At 40.5% G+C, this 22612-nt stretch overlaps 1 protein-coding gene across 1 annotated transcript; it reads right to left on the bottom strand.

Annotated features, from left to right (window-relative positions):
• Positions 1-1467: 1467 nt before the first annotated feature.
• Positions 1468-21590, bottom strand: BAG1 (BAG cochaperone 1). The gene is made up of 7 exons (XM_050891462.1): positions 21548-21590; positions 18017-18145; positions 17784-17866; positions 16956-17069; positions 16342-16449; positions 4829-4891; positions 1468-2367 (listed from the first exon to the last, which is right to left on the bottom strand). The coding sequence occupies exons 1-7, from the start codon at positions 21588-21590 to the stop codon at positions 2278-2280; spliced, it is 630 nt and encodes a 209-aa protein (XP_050747419.1). The 3' UTR covers positions 1468-2277.
• Positions 21591-22612: the final 1022 nt, after the last annotated feature.

Below are 22612 nucleotides of genomic sequence, written 5' to 3'. Positions count from 1 at the left end.
ATCATCACTCTCTTTGTCTCCAAGTACCAGATTATCAAAAGATCTACTTTGGAACATCTTAAAAGTTAATCCACCTGGCTTTGAGACAGGCTGAGGATGTACTCCCACAAGCACATCTCAAGAAGCAGCAGTTTCTGGGAAGGAGTGCTGGGAAGATGATGTCTGCCTATAGCCTCAGTGTTCTCGCCCAAGAGAGAAAAATACGAAGGAGCAGCAGAAACGGACACAGTCCTAGCCATGACCACAGCTCCCAGTTCTCTTCATGGGCACAAGAGGATACTTTGCTTATTACACATGCACCTGTGAAAGTTCAATGCATTAGAGGACTTACATTTGAGGGGGTGAGGATCCTTTCCACTACAGGAAAGTGAATAATTTTGCATTCCCTGAATTAGGCAACAGTGTTGCTGGTGGTTTAAGAGTCAGCTGAATCTGGTCCAGAAGCAGCACCAAGCTAGGTAGGGCTTCACAAAAATGGCTACAACCAACTCTTCTTCCTCCTAACCTTAAAGTGCTGGGAAAATGCAGCATGACCAGACTAGTAGCCTAGGAAAAAATATCCACAGTCCTACCAAACATACCATTTCCTAACATGATAGACACGCTTCCTAGGAGTTTAGACCTTAAAATACTCCATAGATGCTGAGATGAGAGTTACATATGGAAAAAATACAACCTTGAAGAAACTGGTTAACAGTAAAAAATATGGCAGCTCCAATCTTGGTATGGTCAAAAGGCATTTTTAGAATAAAAGTGACCCTTTCTAATGCAGGGCTATCATTTCATTTATCCAATGGCATCTTTCACTAAAGAAATGCTCCTCCAATTACAAACATCAAAAGATAATACTTCAATAATACTACTTTAGGTATTATTTAAGGTTTATAACTTATTAGAAGTTAACATCTTTTTACACACATTTCCTATTTTTATCTTGAAAGGACAGCTAATCTTAAAACAGTTACATATGGCTAAAGGCTCACTACCTAAGGGCCATTTCTAAACATCCTCAGTCTGATTCATTTGAGACAAAAGAGCTTTTCTTCCCCACAGAAACAGGCTCCTTACCAGTCACCACTTCACCAGCCACCACGTATAAGACTGACCTACCGACCAGAAGCATCAGTGAAAAAGCAACTCCCACTATAGGTATGTTAGCTACGGGCTCTGACCAACAACTGCAAAGCTGACTGCACCTGCTGACAGTTACTATCTCCTGCAAAAGCTTATTTTTCACCTAACAGAGAAGGCTAAGCGTGGCACGCATCTGACTGCGAGAATCAGTCATAATCCTCAGCTGCATGGCATTGCTACAATAAAGTTGTGTCACTTTGTAACATGTTATAAAAATTCACCGATTACCTTAACAGACTAGAAATAATCACTGCAATTTTCCATTAAATATACCATCATGACTTCAGTAAAATCAGAAAAAAAGTATAAAAAAACCTTTCAAAATAGCTCCTTAGTTATACCTTGCTTGAACTGAACCCTTGGTATATGAGCAGCATGAGTAATCTCATTTCATTTCCCATCCTAACTCAAGATGGAACACAAACAATAAAAATAAGAATAATCTATAAAAACCACATTACATCAGAAATCTATGTAAAAAACATACGTTTGTATCAAGGAGCTCAGTAACAACTTAAAGCACCACTCAAAATTAGGTACCATACATGTTACAGTACATTCCATTTATTATGACAATTTAAGGCTAAAATAGGTATGACTCCCTTACAGTCAAGCTTTCTTATATTTATAAATGCATACAAACATTAAGTAGATACAAATGTGTAGGGTTTTTTTTTTATTGCTCTGAACTTTCTACTAGAATGTTCGACTTTCCCAGATGTCATCTCAGTTTGCCTTTTTCAATCAAGCTGAAGTCCTACATTTGCAACTTATGGCACTCGTACGATTATAGACCTTCTTTGATTTGAGCTGTAAATAAATTCAAAGACGTATCAGACAAAATTACCCATCACTGCAAACTTTATAACTTAGTTAACTAAACATTCATCCATAAGATACATAACAATTCACCACAAAGATTATTTTTGCCATTCTTCAGGAAGGATTTTCTTTTCAAAATAATAGGTCTAGCCAAGCGGCAAACAAGACAACCAGCAAGAAATGACTGACTGGTACCAGTCTAACAGACTGGGCTTTAAAAAAAAACGAAAAACAAAGCTGAATACGTGCTCCAAAACAAAGAGCAAACTTTTCTTCTTGCTCATAGAGCAATTATGTTTCCTAATTACGTAGGGTAATGCCTCATTCTGCTAGTGCCAAATTCTTTGACTGTAGCTTGTCCATTTCTTGACCAATATTTCCTTCAATGGTATCACACTGGGCAAGAAAAACCTGAGAAAAACAAACAAACAAATGTTATTGGGGATGCAATTATAGCAATGGTAGATGCTTCTTAAGAACAGAAACTGCAGTTTCCATCATGAATTTCAAGACGCTAACTCAACAACCACCTTCCAGTTCAGTTTTGATAATTGCTTATTCACAATTTTGTTTACCCAGAATCCAAAAGAAACATGATATTTCATAAGGCAATAACATGGTTGCCCATCCTCACCAGTCCTGCCGCTGAAGTACTTTGAGTTGATCCAAAGTTCATAAGCAACAATAAGGATCATAAAGGTTCAGATAAGTTAGTGCTTCAGTTTGGAACATGACTTTTAAACTCGTTTCTAGAACACATACTTCTGTAGCCAAGGGTGGGAGTGACAGACCTACTCAGTCAAATCTAAAACAAGCTTTCATTAAATCAAGGCCTCTTCTGTTTCTCAGGACTACAGGGCAACCTAAACCTTCATCTTTATCAGTAAGTAGCTGGTGTGCCTCAAAAGACAGAAGGCTCCTTTCCAAAAAGGGCAGTCCACAGCACCTTAAGCTTTCTTAGAACCTTCCCACGAATTCTTACAAGTATAGCAACCCACACACAGCAATTAAGAGCCAGCAGCCACTGCTCACGTTGCTTGTGCTGTACACAGCACACTGTGCCAGCATTTGAAGCCAGTAAGTTCTTTTAGGCCAATTCCAATGGATGTGAGGACACTGTAGTTTCTAAGCAGACTCTCCCACTACCTATTCACGTCTTGCACTCAGTTTTGCTATGTCTGTACTAGACTTTAACAGTCAAACCAGGTATTTAATGTTATTTACATTAAAATGACATTAAGAAACTTCCTTCCCTCTAGAGCAGCAAACTGTTGTGCCAGGTGAATGTTTCTCAACCATCACACTGTTTTGAATCATCTGTCTTCAACCAATCCCTTGAGCTGGCATCAACGCACTTCTGTAAGGACTTGAGTGATGAAAAAGTCAAGGTGGTAACAATTGCAGTTGCTGGCTGCAACTGTTTTATATCTGTCTCCCCATTCTGGAAGATATGTGATTGCCAGCAACAGAAGGCAGTTAATAGCTCCCCCTCGCTTTCACAAATAAGAGTATTATTACCTAATAGTAATAAGCATAACTTGCCATCGTTTTCTTGCTCTGGAAAAACAAATTGTTGTTGACTGCTCTGGTCTGAAACCCCTTAGATTCTTCTGCAGTCCTCAAAGGGTTCATAACCTACAGCTGCAGAACACTGTGCCTATAAAAGCACATCAATAATTCTGATCTCTGCTCAACAGAGTCTGTTTTATGCTTTAACAGCAGTTCTTATACAAAGCCCCACTTACTTCTGCAATAACTTCACCCAAGAGTGGAGCTCTAGTAGCTTGCCATGAGGTTTATAGCCATACCTCTATTACAAAAAGTTTCGCTGCTTTGGTTAGGCACGTGGAATGAAGAGCATCTTCAGAGCCCCATATAACATAGCTATGCCAGCAACCATCTTCATTTCAATTTGCATTATCTGAACTTACCTCTGTAACTGAGTACAAAGTGCTTTGTCCCTAAAGCTACAACAAAAACCATTTCTACTATAAAGTACTTCTTGGTAGGGCTTCCTCCAAAACAGATGGCTATTTTTAAAAATCGTTAATGGAAAGTATTTAATAAGGTTACAGTAAAAGACAAAACCTTTCAACTCCATATATGAATGCAAGGTACTTTCACAAACAATTTTTAGGAATCTAACCTGTGACTGAAGCTAGCATAATACAAATAAAACCAGTAATATGAGTAGCATTACCTTTCATTTACGGAAGTTTGACTTGGGGGGGGGGGGGGGGGGGGGGGGGGGGGGGCGGGGGGGCAGGGGGAAGGATGAATTCCAGTATTTATTAATAAACCTTCAGTTCAAGGTCTCTAAAGAAACAATGCCTAGGAATTTATAAGCATCATACAATGGCAAAGCAATTACAAAACTCACCCCGCAGCACAGCTGCTCTTCTGTACAGATTTTATTTTAGAGACTTACTCTCCATAGAAAGTTGGTACATTGCAATAGAAGCTAAATTTTCCAAAGAACACCTCTAGCAAGGTCCAGCAGGAGTTACAGTTGACTGTAACTTGTTAACTGACTTGTGCCCAGACCTCATTCATTACTCCAGCCCACCAAGGTAAGGGAAAGGAGGAATAATCCTGTTTTCTTTACAAGTTATCAGAATTACTTTACATCAGGCAGCCATAAGGCCAACCACTAATGTAAATTACAAACATTATCTGAAAACAGCATGAACTATGAAAATCTGTATTTTTGTATGCTGTTTTATAAAGCTATTAAATACCTCTCAAAGGGAGGTCCCAATGTAAGAACAAACACCGGAAAAAATCTAAGCTCTAAACAGCTCTCATTTTCACACACTCTTGGTATACAAGTGCCCAGCATTAATGGAAAACAAAAAACCCCCAAAAAACTCACCTGAACCCTTTTCACCAGCCCCTTCTTTTTCAGTTTGCAATCACTGAAATTCTCTGGCAGATTCTGCAGTAAAATAAACAAACGATGCAGCTTAATGTTGAAATTAACATATTAAACTTACAGCAAAAACTGCGTGTATCAAAGAATCCTCTGAACAGGCATCCTCAAAACATCACGCCTGCTCAGTGAGGATGATTACACAAGAAAGAATTTAAAAGAAAAAGTCATGAATTCAAAAAGTCAGGGATGCAGCATGCTGATTGCAAAGAACTGAGCTAGCAAATTTACCATATGTCTTTAGGTAACGTACAGCAATAGACTACATACACTGCTTTTGTCTACTGTGGTGTATGTTAACTGTTCTGCTGAGCTTCGACTTCAGTTTTTTTCAGAGACTATAAGATGAATTAATTTCTTACGAATACATTAACTCAATCACTCGCCATCATTAGAATATATCATCAGTAATGCAGGCATTGCCAGTCTGTTTAAGCTGTACATCTGATCTTCTCTGCAGTCTACTCATGGAAGGCAACAGATGTGAAGTGTTACATGCTGACAGCTTTTAATTTAATTCAAACTACATCATTTTCTGTACTCCTACCACCCAATATATTCATGTATGTCATCTTAGCAAATCTTACATGCTTTGTCCTTTTGGAGCTATGTGAAATTGGGGTGTTGGTAGAGAATGGTGCTCAGGTTTATGATGTTTTTTTGAAACAGGTAAAACACCTGTACAGATGATTATCATTATATAAAGTTTATGTGAACATTCTTAGAAACATTGTGCTCTCACTGTTGAAGATGCATAAAAATCTTGGAGTTTCTCACTGGCATACCTTTTATTTTCCACCCTAACTCCGTATCAAGGCTAGAGGTTTCCCTATACTACTCTCTGTTTCGTTTCAGCTAAAATGCAAGCCCCACTGGTACGTTTAGATACATAATCTTTTATAACAATAAAAAAAAAGGTGCTCTTTTCTTTTAGTGTCCAGCCAAACATACATGGTCTTAAATATACATGATCTTGTACATAACCTAGTATAGGAGTTAAAAATACACAAGACTCCATACCAAAAAACCAGTCCATCAAGGGAAGTGAAACTATAGGCATCACTGAGATCCCAGGAAGTTCAGGGATCACACTGCTCCAGTATTTGTGCAGTAATTAGCACACTAAGTGATACAAGACAAAGAAATAATAATCACCAGGCTTAGCATGCTTTCCCAGAACCGTGGGTGAGGAGGAAATGGGCATGCAACAGAGTGAGCTGGGACACATTCTTACATTTCCAAGGGCAATCAAAAGATACTCCAGGGCCTCGGGATGGTTGGTAAGGGAATCTGGAGCACAGGTATTTTTTTCCTCTATCCTTCCAGTTGCGGGCAGCAACACTGGAAGAAACAGACGGACCCAGTCTATTAATACATGGCTCCGTGGCTGGTGTCACCACCACAATTTTGGGTTTTTTGATAATAGGATGGCCTACACAGCACTAGGCCTGCTGGTGTCAGATGGGATTCACCTTTCTCAAAGGGGGAAGAGGGTCTTTGCTCACAAGCTAGCGGGGCTCATTGACAGAGCTTTAAACTAGACTTGAAGGGAGTGGGGGATAACATCACCTTTGCCCCTGACAAGCTGTGGGACGACATGCCAAGGTTAGAAGGACGGGGTGCTAGCGAGGGCCCTCAGCCTGTTGCTCTGAGATGTGCTGGCTACACTGCAGCATACTTGAAGTCTTACGGAGATGAGCCAGGGGCTCCTGAGGTAACAGGAGCCAAAAGGGAAACACCAGTGAAATACCTCAAAGGAATTAAGGTGTGTTCCTCTAAGAAGGTGACACAGCCGACAGCCCAGCTGAAGTGCCTCTACACCAATGCACGCAGCATGGACAACACACAGGAGGAGTTGGAAGCCATCGTGCTGCTAGAAAGCTATGACCTAGTTGCCATTACTGAAACTTGGTGGGACAAATCCCATGACTGGAGCGTGGCTATTGATGGCTACAGGCTGTTCAGAAGGGACAGGCGTGGAAGGAGAGGGGTGGAGGGCTTGCCCTCTATATCAAGAAATGGATAGATTATGAAGAGCTGTCTCTGAAGAATAGCCACGAGCAGGTTGAAAGCTTATGCATAAGAATTAGACACTGAGGCAACAAAGGGAACCTTGTGGTTGGTGTTCACTGCATCCCCCAATGCATCCCTCGATCAAGGGGAGCCTATGGACGAAGCCTTCTTACTCCAGCTACAGGAGGCATTGTGCTTGCAGGCTCTTGTTCTGCTGGGGGATTTCAACCACCCCAAAAAGCAGCATGATGAGCTGTAGGCAAGCCAGGAGACTCCCGGAGTGCATTGAGGATAACTTCTTAAGCCAGGTAATAGACAGCCCTACCAGAGGCGATGCGATACTGGACCTGATGGTCACCAACGCAAGTGAGCTCATCAGAGACGTCAAGACTGGGGGCAGCCCGGGCTGCAGTGATCATGCACTGGTGGAGTTCGCAGTCCTGAGGGATATGGGTCAGGCGAAGAGCAAAGTCAGGCCCGACCTGTCAGTCTCACCTCTGTGCCTGGGAAGATCATGGAACAGATCCTCCTAGAAGCTATGCTAAGGCACATGGAGGACAGGGAGGTGATTCGAGACAGCCAGCGTGGCTTCACCAAGGGCAAGTCTTGCCTGACCAACCTAGTGGCCTTCTATGATGGAGTGATACATCAGTGGACAAGGGAAAAGCTACGGATGTCGTCTATCTCAACTTCTGTAAGGCCTTTGACACGGTCCCCCACAACATCCTTCTCTCTAAATTGGAGAGATATGGATTTGATGGCTTGACTGTTCCGTGGATAAGGAATTGGCTGGACGGTCACATCCAGAGAGTAGTGGTCAATCTCTCTATGTCCAGATGGACATTGGTAATGAGTGGTATCCCTCAGGGGTCCGTATTGGGACCAGTACTGTTTAATACCTTCATCAATGACATAGACAGTAGGATCAAGTGCACCCTCAGCAAGTTTGCAGATGACACCAAGCTGAGTGGTGAGGTTGACATGCCTGAGGGATGGGATGCCATCCAGAGGGACCTGGACAAGCTTGAGAAGTGGGCCTATGTGAACCTCATGAGGTTCAACAAGGCCAAGTGCAAGGTCCTGCACCTGGGTTGGGGCAACTCCTGGTATCTATACAGGCTGGAGGATGAAGGGATTGAGAGCAGCCCTGTGGAGAAGGACTTGGGGGTACTGGTGGATGAAAAGCTGGACATGAGCCGGCAATGTACGCTCGCAGCCCAGAAAGCCAACCATATCCTGGGCTGCATCAAAAGAAGCATGGCCAGCAGGTCAAGGGAGGTGATTCTGCCCCTCTACTCTGCTCTGGTGAGACCCCACCTGGAGTACTGCATCCAGCTCTGGAGCCCTCAGCACAAGAAAGACACAGATCTGTTGGAGTAAGTCCAGAGGAGGGACACGAAAATGATCAGAGGGATGGAACACCTCTCCTACGAAGAAAGGCTGAGAGAGCTGAGGTTGTTCAGCCTGGAGAAGAGAAGGCTCTGGGGAGACCTTATTGTGGCCTTTCAGTACTTACAGGGGGCTTATATGAAAGATGGGGACAGACTTTTTACAAGGGCCTGTAGCAACAGGACAAGGGGTAATGGTTTTAAACTAAAAGAGGACAGAATGAGAGTAGATATGGAAGAAATTTTTTACAATGAGGGAGGTGAGGCATTGGAACAGGTGGCCCAGAGAGGTGGTAGATGCCCCATCCCTGGAAACATTCAAGGTCAGGCTGGATGGGGCTCTGAGCAACCTGATCTAGTTGAAGATGTCCCTGCTAATTGCAGGGGGGGTGGACTAGATGATCTTTGAAGGTCCCTTCCAACCCAAACTATTCTATGATTTTACTTCTACATAAGCTTCAGATTTAAAATCCCTCTCACTCCTACACTCAGCTGGAAGGAGGAATGCACAATGCTGCTTCTTGTCTCCTAAGACAGTATGGAAGTTGGAAGTGGGAGTAACTACTACACTAACCTCTTCCCAGGGTCAGTTTTTTTGGTTTATTTTGTTAGTTTGCTTTTGGAAGATGTGTAAGAGAAGGAATCTTCTGTTCCTGTAGTTCTAGCTTCCATTTCTGTTGCTCCAGTACCAGTTTTCCCAAACAGCAGCATTGTTAAGCTGGATAAAACTCATATCAACTTTTAACATTTCTATTTCCCTTGCAGAGAGCTTTTAAGTCAGTTTGCACCTCCTGAAACAGAACCAGAAACTGGACATATGTCTTACAGGTGGAAAAATGATTATCAGCATCAGAGACACAAGAGAGGTCAGTATGGGGATTAAGGGAGATACCCTTCCAAATGCAAACTGGTGCAGTGTTATCTTATAAACAGGGACAGAAATGTATAAAAACTAAAAGTTATGGGGTTTGGGTTATTTCTAATTGATGTTAACCTTCATATTACCAAAAACACTCTTCAGTTTGTCCTAAGATGCATTCCATCACCTATCTATCCTTTCCAAATTCTCATTTTGTGAGAAAGAGGAGGAGAAGTAGTTTTGAAAGTAAGTTACCAAGTTAATGCCAGGAATCTGTCATACACAATGTAAATTCTCCTACAGGAACCTGTTCTATGCTAGTCACCTTGTTCATTTATGTAATGTCACCTTACTTCCCTGGATTTGCAGCACAGAATAGGTTCAGAAGCTGTTATTACTTTTTCAACAATGGTCTGCCTAAAATGAAAACTCCTTTTTACTAGGTGGCATATGTCCATTTTCCAAAGCATAGCTTTTTTAAATTGTTCATTTTGGAAGCTACTTTGCTCTTTACAAAGTGTATTTTCTAGTACTGTATACTGCAATAAGCCCTTGCTCACTGTAGCATGCTAAACCTGCATGTCTCTTCCCAATAAGCAGGACACTGTGAAAAGGTTGTATTACGTGCTTTTCTTTCAGAAACTGAATGCTCCAAAGACATTACAAAACAACTGAGAAGTTAGTTTAAAGCTGAGGGTGAATTCTCTTCAAACACCAGTTCTAGTTCACAAATAAAAAAGGCAGCCTTCGGAGTATTTATAGTTGTCACAGGGGAAAAAAAGTTTAAAAAAATATTATAAAGTTATATGAACTATTCTAAGGGGTATTAGACATAGGACCCTGTAACCACACGAGAAAACATTCCTATTTCTCCCTTGGTTTTCAACAACACAATTCACTTTTTAAAATGAACAAAATAGGACAAGAAACATTTAGCATAAAGAGAGTATTTGATGCATACTGTTTTGACTCCATATATGTAATAGCCTGAAAGAACAAAGATCGGTTAGGACTAATTATTAATGGCTGATTCTCACCAGAAAATGAAGATGTTATCTCACTGTCACAGAAATTCTTCTAAGCCTTGAAGTTTTCCATGACTTGGAATTTCTTAATAACCAAATTAAAAATGAAATTATGTACTAGCTCAGTTACACTGCCCATCTCCCTTTGCTGAGTACTTACTTCAGGCTGTATTTTCTGAAAGAGATTCTGGCCTATGCAAGTATTCCTACCAACCTGAAATGGCAAATTAACAATTTTCTGTCATCAGAACAGGCCTAAGTTAACTTTTAATAGCAAACAGGGAACTCCAGCTGGGCTTACCACACAAAGTCTGCTTCTAAAACAGATATTGGTAACTGGAGGAAACTTTGAAATCTAAGTAGAGAAAACATTCAGACTATTTCTATTTTTGTCAACATTTTTCAAAACTGTTCTTTTTAATTACATCTGTGCGTGCAAACTCCTGTTTTCTCGCACACCCTCATAGCTGTTGTTTTGGTTTTTTTTTAAATCACACCTTGTAATCCCCTTGGCAGACATGGAATTGGAAGGCTTAAATGTACTAACTTATCAAGCTGCTTAAAAGGTGTTTTGCAATCAAATTAGTAAAGTTTACAAATCTTAACATCAAATTAAATCTCACAGTCTCTCTGTTTTACCTTAGTCAGCTTACGTCTCCTCTCCAGGAATACGTTGTCCAACTAGTCAGGGTTTAACAGGTGAAGCTGGCAATAAACCTTAAGTCACAATAACATTTCCATATTTAATTAAAATCAAATTAAAGAAGGAGTAGCTTAAGCCTAGGCAGTGCTTATGCAAAACTCTTGCCAAATATACATTTTCGTGCTAGCATTGCTTGCAGAGCAGTAGCTTGGATTAGTATATGGCTTTCTACTGCACAGCATATTCTTACTTTTATAGCAGGTCTTCTCTTTGCATTGCACTTTCTCCGTGACAAAACCCTGCTCAAGTCTCACAGTCCTTGATCTGTATGCTCTTAAACTTTCAAAAGTGATTGCAGTGCTGGCTACACCCCAGCAACCTCTGTAGAACTCCTGGGCACAGGTTCTTTATCCTACCCCCATCCACCTAGAAACAGAGCCCGAGTCCCCCTGTTACCAGTGGCTATCTCCCACCCCATGCCCCTGAGTTCAGTGTTGCTTAACCACATCTCTTCGAGTTCTCACCCTGCAGTACATTGACAAGATGTACTGCAGAGGCACACATGTTACATCCTCAAAGACTCATCTTTTGTATGCACAACACTCATGCTTTATACAAGAAATCCTTAAAACCAACGACCGTTTACACAGTAATAAATTCATGTGTGTGTTTTCCTGCCTCTAGATCCTCTCTATTCTTGAGTGTTCTTTTAACTATGAAGCCAGCATCCCTCTCTCCTGAGCACTGCTTCTTACAAAATACAGACTCTCTTCATCATTTCCTTCCCCTCTCCCAGCTGATCTCCTAATAAAACCACCTCCCTTTGCCACAGAACATCACCTTCAGCTCTGCTCAAGTTCCATTTGTTTTGGAAGTGCTTCCAATAACAATTTTTAAGCTTAGTGTTACCACCACATCTTTGTTCTCCTCTTTGGTTATTTCTTATTTACCAAACCATAGACCCCAGTAGGTAATAACTGATGCCTGAATCCGCTTTGTAGTGGATTGCAGTGTAGTCAGTTAATAAACAAAACAAATGCTAGTCAAATTTATTATTCATGACTACCTTATCAGAACCAAAGGGACACCATTCTTAAAACACGCAATCTCCTACACTAGCAGTCACTAGCAATAATAGCCAGAAACATTTTTGGTTTGTTTTCAAATTGCTTAAAAAAAATAAAAATCACTCTGCTACACATGGCACCAATGCTAATCAGTTCCAAAAAAGGATTTTTTGCTGACACCCCATCCATCTAACATGAAGCTTTTCATTAGTTTCTTTTAAAAATCCAGAACAATATATAGTATTTTAGCATGTAGTTTTTATTGACTACCAGCCCTTCACTTTTTTTAACTTATTGTTAAATAAATTGGTAAATTGGGTAAGCACATTACATTGACACTGAATCTTCTTCATCTAAGTAGACATCTGAGCAGCTTCTCTAAAAGCAGCTATTAAATGGCAGCATTTGTCAATGGGTTTTCTGAATGCCAAAGTGGTAACTAAGCATTCTACCCTCACTGAGGGATGATAGTATTTTCATGCTCCTTGTGCTTTAGAAAAATTTTCCCCCAAAGCTTTGGTTTTGTTTATGATTCATGATAAGTGATTTAAAAATTATAATAAGAAATGCTTATCAAATGTTTACTTATCCAGATAAATTCAAAGGTTTAGTAATAAGTTCTCATCTTATTGTAAGTGGCAAAACTTCCCAGAAGCCTAGGAAATGACTGTTACAGGCACAATGATGTTTTTTTCAGAATACTTCTTTCTTTTAATCCTTGAAGTGTTAATTTGGTATTGATTTAACAGATGACAAGTATAGCAGGGACAAGGAGACAGTGAAAAAAGTTTCATCAGAACAATACAGTAATTTAAGTAAGTTTTACAGCGGAATTACAACCAAAAAAAATCCTCAAGAAAGGAGGATGGGCCACCAGAACATAATTATGAGTCATACTGTTATCTATGTCCTCAATACTGATACATGCAATTTGACAGATGATTTTGTCGTGAATTTATGTAAACAAAATCAGTGACTGGTATTTCAGAAGAGAAAGCTTTTTTTTTTTCAGTTGTTAGAACAATCTGTTCTCTGCAATATTGTCTTTCTAGATTACAAATCTGCCATTTAATAAGAAATCATCATGAGAACAAAGTAATCTTTCAGATTGCAATATTGGTGACAGACTTCATGTAAATTAGAGCAGGCTCACAAGAAGTACATAGTGTCATGACTGTGGATTTAAATTTTCCTACTGATCTCAGAAAAGCTTTCCTTCCCCCCCCCCCCCCCCCCTTAAAAAGCCTTTCAGTTATTTAAAAAAATGTGCCAGCTGATCAAGTCAAGGATTTTCTGTGTTCTACTCACTGAGATTTGTAATAAGTAGTGTACTTTGACTTTTACTCCTGGACCAAATGTTTTAACTGCTGAAATAATGGCATTTCTGGTGATGCACACACACAAATCTTCAACTGTTGAACAAGACTCAATTTGTATTCCTCCTGAAGAAAACTTCAAAGATCTGTGACTTATGGGAACGACTGACTGTGTCACAGCATTCAAAAATTTGTAAGATGCTCATAAGATCCCTCCACCCTTCCTGCGGTGGAAGCAGTACCTATTTAAACACATTTAATGTTAATATGTTTAAGTTACAACTACTCTACCCAAAAGCATCCCTTCAAGACTCTCCTTTCGCACCTCTGGCAGTGACAACACTGTATTTTTTTCTCTCCCACCCCAATACTGTATGACTACCGACCTACTTCTCCGCTTCCTAAATCACTTCTTTTAAATTCATAGTTGTTGAACGCATGGAGTGTAGTAAAAAGGAGTATTAGTTCCAAACTCAGCTCCTCTAATTAATGAGCTTGTCTGCTAACAGTAAGAGAGTGACACCCCTAGAACAGATAGAAAATGATACGCAGGCTTCCTCACCCTTAGCGCTCTATAACCATACAAATCTCATTTTGTATCAAGCTAGATGTTTTTGATTGATCCAAACAATGTATGACAGCCAAGACGCTTTAAAGAACTTTCACAACAATTCTGCCAAAGAAACAAACTGAAACATTTATAGTGTGAGCTTGCTGGTATGTTTCACTTCTACAATGCATCCATTCTTCTCTCTTAGCAGAAAACAGCTCCCTCGGTCACTTTTTTCCCCTTACCTTTTTTTAACATGCTGTTGATTGAATCAATAGCACATCTATATGGTCAATAGCATTTAAGAGATTTGTCAGAACTTGCTTTTTACTTGGCTAACAAAAAGATTACTAAATACTGTATAAAACAATTCTGAGATACAGATAAAATACTTTCTGGAAGCTTTACGCTTTTCTGCTTTGCATTTCTATTTACCATTTTTTACTTCAGTGGAACCCATTTTTTGTTCCTGTACATACCTCGTTACCCTTCTGTGTTGCTACCTCTGTATATTGCACAACTACAGTACAGCTAAGTAATACCTCAGGAAGTTGGTGGCCTGTTCATCTGATCTGGTGTAATACCGGTCCATTGAACAGCTACATTTTATGTAAAGATTCCACTCAACTACTTGTATCTAATCTGCAAGATTTCACAGAAGTTCAGTTTTCATGACAAAAACCACAGTCGCCTTTGTATATTAAAACAAACAAATATGGACTTTGGTATGTGTAATGTAACTTCAATCACTGGTAATAAAAACCCTCACTTATTTCTTGCTTTTAAAAAAAAATGAGGCTCATCAATGTCATAGGCTCTTACACAACAAAGTAACAAACAACTGTTAAAAATACTAAAAGATACTAATCATAATTAATTTTAGCTCTGGCTGCTCCACTTCCACAAGAGACAAAACTGAGGCACAGGGACTCCATTATTTCCTAAATCTAAACATGAAGTCACTAGGTTATAAGTCTTCTAAAATCTTGTACTAAACCTGAAAGTCCCTTGTCCAGTACTATTTAGAGTATTTTGGATAAGGAGATAAATAATAGCATGCTTTCTGTTTAAGCCATGCAAAAAGTACCAGAATCAAAAGTAAACTTGGGAAATTCAGCTTGGATTAATTAGGAAGCAGTGAAAGGGTTTTTCAAGGCCGCTTGCTGGGTTCCAGAACTGTACACCAGCATACAAGTACTGACTTTTTTCTAAATAGGACTTAGTATCAGAAATTGAAGGGATCAGAAATAAGCTTTAATCCCATCCAATTGAAATAGTTGTCATCTTATTGCTATTTTCACGGTAACACATAGTAAATCTGCCACTTCAAACAGGGAGTCAGTTATACAAAGTTTGTATGTGTAACAGTATTCAAGAACTGTCAGCAAAATATTTTCCTCTATATGAGGCAGAAAAGGAAAGAGAAATTTTAAGACTTTAAAATACTTAGCATATTATAATTTTAAAGAAGTATTTAAGAACTGTTGGCCACAACAAACAGTAAAGGCTAGTTTACCATTAAAGGTGCACAATACGAAAGGAGGAAATAAGTTAATAAGCTCCTCACCATTCCTAGGAACACATCCATATTGTATAGCATTTGATGATGGCCAATTCAAATTATTACTCTTTGATTTAGTCTGCTGCTGAACTTTTTCAAAGTGTCCATCAATTAAACTACATTTGGTTCACCAATTACAGGCATTTGCATGGAATCTTTCTGAAGCAATCCCATAAAGGGTCACTGTACAAAGAAGCAGACCCAAAGACATCACTACCACAGAAAAGCAGCATTTTTCCTTCAAAGCAGGATATTATGATCATGATATGCAACACAATTATATAATGAATTTTACAGAGAATGACCAGCAGACAGAGAAACAGAATAAGGAAATACCCTAGTTGCCACGATCTTCTATTTATGTCTGCACAAGTCCCCTATTCTCACCTAGCTCTGAGCTACTACATAATACAGGAAGATATATATTATACTCTGGAAATATGCTGTAAGGTTATGATCCATTAATGACTGTGAAGCACTTGAATATACCCCAGTACATTCCAAAGAAAGAATCCAGTCCTCAATATGCAGGCATCTCAAATACAAGTACTGTCAGTCCACATATGACTGATCAGAATATTCTTCATTCTTCAGGACCTCCTTGTTCCTATGCGATATAGAATACAAAGTGTATCTGTTTTGGTTTTTTTTTTCCCCAGACCTTTACTGTTACCATGAAGTTTAACATGAAAGTTTGCCAAGACAAACTAAAAGGGTAAAACTTGAGTAAAGGATACCCATTTCATGTAGTCTTAACAGGCTGCTGCCCCAAATGAAGCTCTTCTGTAGAATGGGGATGCATACACAGGCATTAATGTCACCATTTAGAAATAGATGCTGCCAAGTAGTCTTTTGGAGACATACAGGGGCAAGAGCTGGATATTAAAGAAAAAATGAGTAAACCAATTAACTAATTTTCAAAGCCAAAATAAATTTTTTAGTATTTTAAAATATCAAATAAATTACAAGAAAGATTTATTCTTAACAGTAAGTTTCTGTTGGGATTTGACCCTCTTCTGTGGTTATTTACTTACAATGGCATCAATCTGTTCCAGGATCTTCATGAACTGCTCTGCAGTTCCTTTTATCCTCTTGTCCAGCTGTTTTAGTGCTTCTGCTTGGAGATCCTTTGCTAAAAATCCCTGAGGAGGAAAAAGAGGGAAGGAAAGACAAAATTATTCCATACCCTACAGAATACTCAGCTTAGAAAATCTGTCAATCCACCACAGCAGAAAACATCTTTTACTATTTCTGTAGTTTCAAGTATGATAGGGACTCCAATCTCAATCTGTATTCTATCAATCCTTGAAATGTTAAATGTAAGGTCTGCTAGGTTTACTTAAAAGATTAAACAAGTAACAGACAGTCTCCTTTGGACTTTGAGAGAACTCTTCATGTTTTTCCAGATCTAAAGAACATAATTTATCCAATATGCAACAATATTTACCTTTTTCCAAACAGTGCCATGTCTCCATTTTGCAAACTCATAAAGAGCATTTGAAATTCAGTAAGAATTTTACAGGACCCTTGGACAGTTAGGAGGGGCAGCCTATTACTGACTATTCAAAACCTTTAAACAGTTTTTTTTAAATACATATACCTACAAAACTGTTTTACAAAGATACAAAATAATACAAAACTGGCATACCTTCTGGATACTTGTGAACTCTTTATTAACTTCTTCTAACTTATTAGCTATTTGCTCCACTGACTTCTCCAAATCTTTTAACTTCTTTAATTCAGCCTCTTCTTCTGGACTATTCTGTGTATTCAAAAGTACAACATTCACAACTATGGAACAAATAGAGACACTGTGCAGCTAAAAAGCAGCAACAGTGGTGATACAGACATAAAGGCTTCTGCTGATTTAAAATACATACTACACTGTGGTTATTCTTTCCATATTTTAATACCTATCAAATAAGCTTCTTCCAAAGCTTAATTATACATACAGTCAAAGCGGCAATGTATACAAACACATTAAATGAGATTAATTTGAAGGAAAAAAGGAAAAGTGCAAGCTTTTTTTTTTTTTTGTTAGCTTAGCATCTTTAAAGTAGAGGTAACGTTTATACCACGAGATACTACCTTGTCCTCTACTTGGCAAAACCAACCACAAGTCATTTCACTAGAAATAACCCAGCAGACTCAGTAGCTACAGCTTTTTTTTTTTTTTAAACCAGAAAAATAAGATTAGCAGAATCTAATCAGTGCACAGAAGGTGCATGAGCACTGACAAGCAACAGATTAGACAGAATTTTGTCAATAATGTAAGGCAGAAGTCAGTCAATAATGTAATTTCAGAAATGTACAAACTGCAGAGTTATTTGCAGTACAACGTGAGATTGAACTCAACTTTGTGGGTAGGTATACAAGATTAGGTTTATGCTGTAACCTGTTTCTGTGTTCAGCAGCTGAATCACTGACAGAAATGACAATAATTTAAGAAAAAAAAAAGTCCAAAGGCAACACTTACCCTTTTCCCAATCAACATGACTTTGCAACCATTTTTAACACCAAGTGCTGACAACGGTTGTTCCAATTCTTTCAGAGACTTCCCTAAATGGAAAATGAGAGAGGAAAAAAACAGTTAAAAAATAGTTAGTGGCATAAGAATGTCTTTTTGAAGGCATTCAAAACATGGACACCTGAAAGCGACTAAGATGAAAGGTATCATCTATAAGAAACATTGACAGATTTATACGTTACCTTTGTATATCAGTTTCTGAAAAGGAACTGGAACTCCAGTGACTTGTTCAATAAGTACAGCCATGTCTTGTAGTGTAGGTTCACCATCTTCTTGTTGAGAAGCAACTTGAATACTGTGTTTTTCATTACCTAACAAAAAACAGAGCAACAGTAACACTTATTGTTACCTAGAAAGTATTACAGGGAATCTGTCTCTAATATTTATTTCCATTAATGCAGAAAGTTCTCAAATCACTGATTCTCATGTACAATCATAATTTTCAATCAAAGGATTCTGTTGCATTGCCTTCCTCTTGGAGTGACTTACCTCAGCTGAAAATTTTGTTTCACATTCTAATGATCTGAAGAGTTCGATCAGGCGTATTCTACTAGCATAACGCTCCTGCTATATATTATTCCCCACCTCTTTTTAAGAGTGCAGATGGTGTCCAGACATCCTACAAGCTAAAGCATGAAAGCCCACACCTTCCTGATGTATTCCATTTCCTACTTGTAGGAACTTTTAATAGCATGAGTCTTGGGGAATCTGAGACAATTTATCACATCCTTTGCTCCCTGCTCCTCATACATGAGAAGCAAGCGATCAACGTCTACCCTGTCTCCCCTCCACCAGCCACCTGAGAGAATTCTCGCAGTCCAAAAATTATTTCTCCCCATAATACTGCTGATATGCAGCCTTAACCACTTTGAGAAGTCTCAGACTAAATGTCACCTTCCACTTGCGGAGCACCTTATTCAGACTCACTAATATTACTTGCATGCAAACAGCAGGAAGTTCTTAGAAAAAAGGAGTACATGTACTAATCTCTGCTTTGCAATAGACCCCTTCTATAACCCTCAGCTCCCACGCACTTAAGGCCTGTCAATATGAAAGCACTACAGGAATGAGCCACCATTGGCTGCAAGGGAAATCAAGACAGGCATTTTTTACTTTGCAGGAAGAGAGAACTCCTTAACAAATACCAGAAAGAAAACTATTCTCACGCCACTAATTTGAAATGCACGTATCTTTGACGAAGAAGAGTGCTAGAAACATCGATTCTAAAATGTTCCAGCCTCCCAGAGTCACATGACAAGTGACACTGTGGCCTCAAAAACTTGCAAGCTCCAACACTATTTCTTAATTCCAAAATGGTTTTAAGCTCAAAATCACATTATACAAACTCTCCCCCAAGCATTTTCCATAAACAGACCTTCTTCCCCATTTGTTTGGGGGGGGAGGAAACAACAAAAAATTTAGGTCCTAACCTCAACATACTTCAAAAGGTTGTTTTGATATATACAACTGCTTTGTATAAGGGCTGTGCTTGTCAGCAGTTGAGAGAAAAAACAAACAAACAGCAAATGGGGAAGAGAACAGCTGATGTTTGCCTAGCAATAAAAACAGTTTTAATTACAAATTATGAGTACCACTTTGGGCAGACTGTAACAAAAATTTTACTGTGAATTCACAGCAGAGTGAAATCACCATGAAAAATATCTCATGGGTTAGAACTGGTATCATAGCTTATCAGTTTGCTTCCGTAAATGACAATACTAATTTAAAGTAACCACTAGTGCAAAATTCCAAAATCTTTTTTAAAAAAAGCCTAAATACATTAAAAAACAGATCAATTCAATTTCTTGCAGATTGTCAAGTGATACATGTGGGTCTACTACCAATCTTTTTCTTAACCCTTATTTCCGTCTTTCCCCATTTTCACTCATGCATGCAAAACTGTAACAAAAATGTTTGTGCTAAGTAGTAAACCAGCATCTGACAGCAACAGGTATAAATCAGACAGCTTTAGTCCAAGATGAACAATGCCTTCTATTTGCTATTTATTAATGACAAAGTAATTACCAGATAAGAAAACAACTGGAAAGATAAAAACATTCTCAGATAAGAAGACTGTTGGCAAACAGCAAGATGTTGGAATTACATATATGTTAATATCGTTAAGTTACTGTCATCTTTGCAAATGAAAACCCCTCAGATCAAATGGAGCTCTCTGAAGGCATCAATGAGCACATGAATCATGAAGATTCAAACAGATTATTCCACAAAGTTCCTCACCAAAGACTTTTAGATAAAACTGCCAGGTGATAAAAGAAACATTTTCACAGAATAATGTAACAGTTTGAAAACACGAATGAGCAAGCAGAAACAAACAATAAGCTCTGAAGGTGGAAAGAACGTCACCAATATAGTGCAAAAGGAACAGAAGCAGAATGTATTATTCAATAATTAAAAAATAATCCATAAAAAACTAACAAGTTATATTAACAAAAATCAGCTGATGAATACCTTGCTGATTTAATAATTACTATCGTTCTCATTCCTCCTACTGCCTCACCTAGATCCACTTTATCAAAATTTGACCATGGTATTTCCCATCTTATTTTTAAGAACAGTGGAGTCCAGGCTATTCTTACCTCTTTGCAGTAACTTTTTGTATTTGTTTGCAGACTTAACCACATCTTTCCTTCTACCTTCTTCTCCCTCCTCCTATTTCTCTTCCCAAGGAAAAAAAGCTGAATCGTGTCAGCTGGCCTTTGAGTAACTCGTTTCATCAGGTCAGCACCCAACTGTCATACTGAAGAAACCACCACTTTCTGTTGCAATTTGCATCTCACTAACTGCAAATGTTCAAGCTTATTCAACAAGCAAAAGGAGAGGCCATCGCATAGCACCTGCTCTTAACATACAGTGCTGACTTCAGTGATATATTTCATCTAAATGAAAATTACTACCAAAAAAGTGACCTCTGCTCGGTGCTCTCTGGCAAGGACAGCCTTGTCACCTGTTCCCACCATCACCCTTACAGTAGATCTACCCCCGTGGGGTGAGTTTGATCATCTTGTTGATATGGAAAAAGCTATTTTTTTTTTTCCTTCTGTTGGAGCAGCTTAAGCGATCCAGCTTGAGGGAGACAGTGGGGAGAGGTGGCCAGTAGAGGAGTGAAACCTTACGGTAGCAGCTAGGATCGAGATCAGGCTAAGCGGAGGATGAGTCGTGGCCCACCGAGGCCGAGTCAGGCCCGGCCGCCGGCCCAGCGAGGCCGGGGACGCTGCCGCCATCCAGCCGACAGCCGCAGCCCCGCACCGGCAGCTCCGGCATCTTCTGTCTCCTCGAGGCTTTGCGGAGCTGCAGCCGCGGGCGCTCAGGCGCCAAAAGCAGTCACACCCCCCACACACACCCCGCTGCGGGCCGCCGCCGCCGCCGGGCAGCCTTCCAGCGCCGCCGCCCGCGCGTTTCCCGCTTACCCCTTGGCGCCAGGGGCAGCCATGGGCCCGCACGCCCCGCAGCGCCGGGCTACCGTTAACGGGCGAGGCGAGGTTCGCGGGGCGCGGGGGCAGCAGAGAAGGGCGGCCCCGGGGCCGGGAGCAGCCCTCCGAAGTCGGGGTCCGACCCGCACGGTCCCGCTGGGGGCCGAGGCACCGGGGCCAGCTCAGGGTATGGGGCGCCGGGGGAGGTGCCGCGGGCCGCGCTCGGCTCGGCAGTGGCTGGAGGTGGGGCCCCCCGCCCGCCCTCCCTCGGGCGGCCCTTACTGTAAGTGACGGTGACGGTAACCGGGGCTCCGGGCGCCGCCATCTCACCCCGCCACAAGGAAACCGTTCTGCGGGGGCGCTTCCCGGGGCGCGCCGGTAGGGTGTCACTTCCGCCCTAGGCCACACCCCCTAGACGGGAAGGGGTGGGGCAGCGGGGGACGTGACGTCCGCAGGCGCCGGGGGATGGGCTCACACAGGGCCGTTGTTTACCGGCGTCATCGACGGGGTGACAGCATCAGCCGTCGCGTTTGTAATGGGAGGGAGGAAACGATTGAGTGCTTCAGATCCCGGAGCGCCGGCAGAGAGGACCGGCGGCCGTTACCTGTACGCCGAACCGTGGCGTTACCAGTGGCTTCTCCTCTCCGTGACCCGCTGCCTCCAGGCCTGAAAACTGCTCTTCGGTACCGGAGCCCCGCCTCAGACCTGCGGCTGGTGAATTAAAGCCGGCAGTTTTTGTCTGACCGTTTTTGCTAGGATGGTGTTTTTCCTGTTGGCTTTTATTGCTGCTCCGAGCAACTCCTGACAGCAGCAGAGACACGGCCAAAGCAAGCCTGGCGTATACGCGACGCTGCGAAAGGCAGCAAGAGATGCTTTTGGGATCAGAACCAGACTCCACCTCTGGCGAAGCCTGTGCTCCAGCAGCACATGACACTGATAAGAATGGGGGGCTGGTTAAGACCGAATTAATTACCAGAAACACCACACGAAAGGATCAGCTAATCTACGTGATTTTATGTCTCCATAGAATACATAAAGTTAACGATAACCCTATTTATTACAGCTTTCAAGAAGGTTACAATAGCATAAAAGTCTCAAGACTGCAGTAGTTTAAAAATTGCTTTCAATTCTTTTATCAAATAAGCATAGTAATAAGGGAGCTATTTTACAGAGAGTAAGCAGCAACGTACAGTCTTAGTTTCAAGAAAGAGAAACATAATACAAAGTCAAAATAAACCTCAGCTATCAACAGCCACCACTACTCTTCACTTACTAATTTGTCCATAAGACACGGAAATCAAAACCTATTAGACTGACTGCTTCCACTGAAGGGAATTGTGCTGAATT

Source organism: Gymnogyps californianus, chromosome 2, assembly GCF_018139145.2.
Source record: "Gymnogyps californianus isolate 813 chromosome 2, ASM1813914v2, whole genome shotgun sequence".
Lineage (NCBI taxonomy): Eukaryota > Metazoa > Chordata > Aves > Accipitriformes > Cathartidae > Gymnogyps > Gymnogyps californianus.
Note: the sequence above shows the minus strand (reverse complement) of the source record. Positions and strands in the feature narration are given on the sequence as shown.

Bases quoted from the DNA above. Each gene is read 5' to 3' on its own strand.
- BAG1 (XM_050891462.1), bottom strand. From the start codon at position 21,590: ATGGCGGCGCCCGGAGCCCCGGTTACCGTCACCGTCACTTACA. The intron at 17,867-18,016 runs GTAACGTATAAA...TTTTCCATTTAG, and splicing joins TCAGAAACTGATATACAAAG to GGAAGTCTCTGAAAGAATTG. The intron at 17,070-17,783 runs GTAAGTGTTGCC...TTGAATACACAG, and splicing joins TCATGTTGATTGGGAAAAGG to AATAGTCCAGAAGAAGAGGC.